This window comes from Montipora foliosa, chromosome 1 (assembly GCF_036669935.1).
Source record: "Montipora foliosa isolate CH-2021 chromosome 1, ASM3666993v2, whole genome shotgun sequence".
In the NCBI taxonomy this organism is placed as follows: domain Eukaryota; kingdom Metazoa; phylum Cnidaria; class Anthozoa; order Scleractinia; family Acroporidae; genus Montipora; species Montipora foliosa.
In genome coordinates, this window is record NC_090869.1 from 41,353,474 (window position 1) to 41,355,663 (window position 2,190).

A 2,190-nucleotide genomic window follows, 5' to 3' on the forward strand; every position below is an offset into this window, starting at 1 on the left:
TCAACAACAACAACAACAACACTTTACTGTATCCATTGGTCATATAGTGTAAATAGTTAAACATAGATATATATAAATTAACAAATTTATGAGTACTGGCTCCCTGGAATAACTAAGAAGCTAAAAGTACCAGTGCTTTTTTGGTTCACAACTTTTCAAACCACTTTAATGTATATTTACCTTTGGCTCAGATTCATTAACATAGTCAGACAAAAAAGAAACAAAAATGAAACTGGTTTGAAGAAGCCCATTTAATAGTATTATTTTTCATTCCGTTCAAAGTGTTAAGCCAGGGGAGGCTAGTGTCAAAGTTGGTGCGCCAAACAAAGAAGTTGCAAAGAGAATTTTGCAGATGCCTGCCAAAATTGGTCAACTATGGAATTTGCCTAGAGGAATTCACCAAATCCTTCAATCAAGAAAATGACCGACTGACTTCACAAAACAAAGAAGCCATTGCAGAGCAGAGTCCATTTGATTAATGCAGTACTTCATTCGTAAGCCAATGATTTGTGAATATTACTCAACTCTGGGTACACTATTAAAGAAATCAGTAATCAGTGGCAATTGTTTTCAATCAACATATTAAGAGTGCATCCACGATAGGATCAGGCAGGGGTGGCACAAGCTATCTCACCGATTTCGATGAAACTTGGCCAGTTCAAAGGGTTCCACCTAAAACTACTTTGGTCAAATCCGGGGGGAGTTGACAACCCCCTTGTTTTTTTTTAAACAAAAGTGACCAAAACTCACCTAAAAAATGGTCAAAAGTATAAAGCTCTACTCATATAAGAATTCAACTAAATCATTTCAAATTTTCAGTGAATGTTGTCCTACCCAAAACCAATCTATTGTCTACGTTTCGTTCTTCTACGACCAGTTCTTATGACACAAGTCATCTCAACCAAGACCCGCCTCTCACCCAACTGTGAAACCTGTTAAAATACCCAAAGTTGAGGCCAAAATATCTCCAATGGCGGAGCATGCTTCAAAACATGGAGCACACTGTCTCTGGCTACGTTTACAATGAGTCAAAGTTTCCGGATTCATTACGAATCAGGAACGTTTTGGTGTTTACACACAAAACATTAATCCGGTATAAAAAGATCCAAATTTTGTCACGAATCCGGAACGTTATGAATCCGGAATCCAAAGTGGAAACTTTGTATCCGAATACTCTGAATCCGCAATGTGTAAACGGTTTATCCACGAATCCAGACATTGTACGTTCGCCCGCGATCCTTCTGGCTTGTGTTTACTGAAGATGGCGGTTGAGTTAATTGTAAACTTATTGGCAGAGGCAAGTTGCCTTATTTTACTACAGGCTCATGATCAGGTTATGTACTTCTGTTTTGCTAAGGAAAATACGGCTGTTAAAGCAGTCATTTTTCACGTCGCACGCAATGGTTTTGAGGAAACGGAGATGGCAAAACCGACAAAGGAGACAATTTTGGGTTAGGCCTGGAAGATCGAGTGTGTGGTGAGATAACTTAATGAACAACGTGTCCGTAGCGAGCGAATGGAAAGAGAACTTTAGAATGTCCAAAACCACTTTCTCAGACCTCTGTGACTACCTCAGGCCTCTCCTTGAGAAGAAGACAACCAAAATGAGGCGTCCCTTATCTGTGGAAACGGAAGTTGCTCTTACATTGTACTACCTCGCAGACGAAGGTAGATACCGTAAAATAGCTAATGCTTTTGGCATATCTCGCGCGTGGGTGTCCATAACAATCAGAAACGTTTGTGCGGCAATCTCTGAGTACCTCGGTCCGGTTTATGTGCGCCTACCTTCTAACGAACAGAAAGTGCAAGAATTTCTCATCAATTTCTACAATGCTCATGGATTCCCCCATTGTATTGGTGCAGTCGACGGTACTCACATCCCAATCAAGGAACCTATTGATAATGCAACTGATTACATAGACAGAAAGGGGTTATCGTCAAAAAACGTTCAGGCAACATGTGACTATAAGTACAGATTTATTGACGTTGTGGTAAAGTGGCCAGGGAGTGTACATGACGCCCGCATATTTAAAACCTCAAGTTTAAATTCTAAGTTAAGAGATGGTTCTGTTTCACGTTGTTACAAGACTATTGTGGATGATGAAGATCCTGTTCCTGTCTGCATATTAGGGGATCCAGCCTAACCTCTATTACCATATCTGATGAAGGAATTCTCCAATGGTTGCAACA

The 2,190-nt window shown here is 40.0% G+C and overlaps 1 protein-coding gene across 1 annotated transcript; it reads left to right on the forward strand.

Moving 5' to 3' along the window:
* The first annotated feature begins 1,490 nt into the window (after positions 1-1,490).
* LOC137968543 (putative nuclease HARBI1) lies at positions 1,491-2,144 on the forward strand. Its single transcript, XM_068815096.1, has one exon. The coding sequence runs from the start codon at positions 1,491-1,493 to the stop codon at positions 2,142-2,144; it is 654 nt and encodes a 217-aa protein (XP_068671197.1).
* Positions 2,145-2,190: the final 46 nt, after the last annotated feature.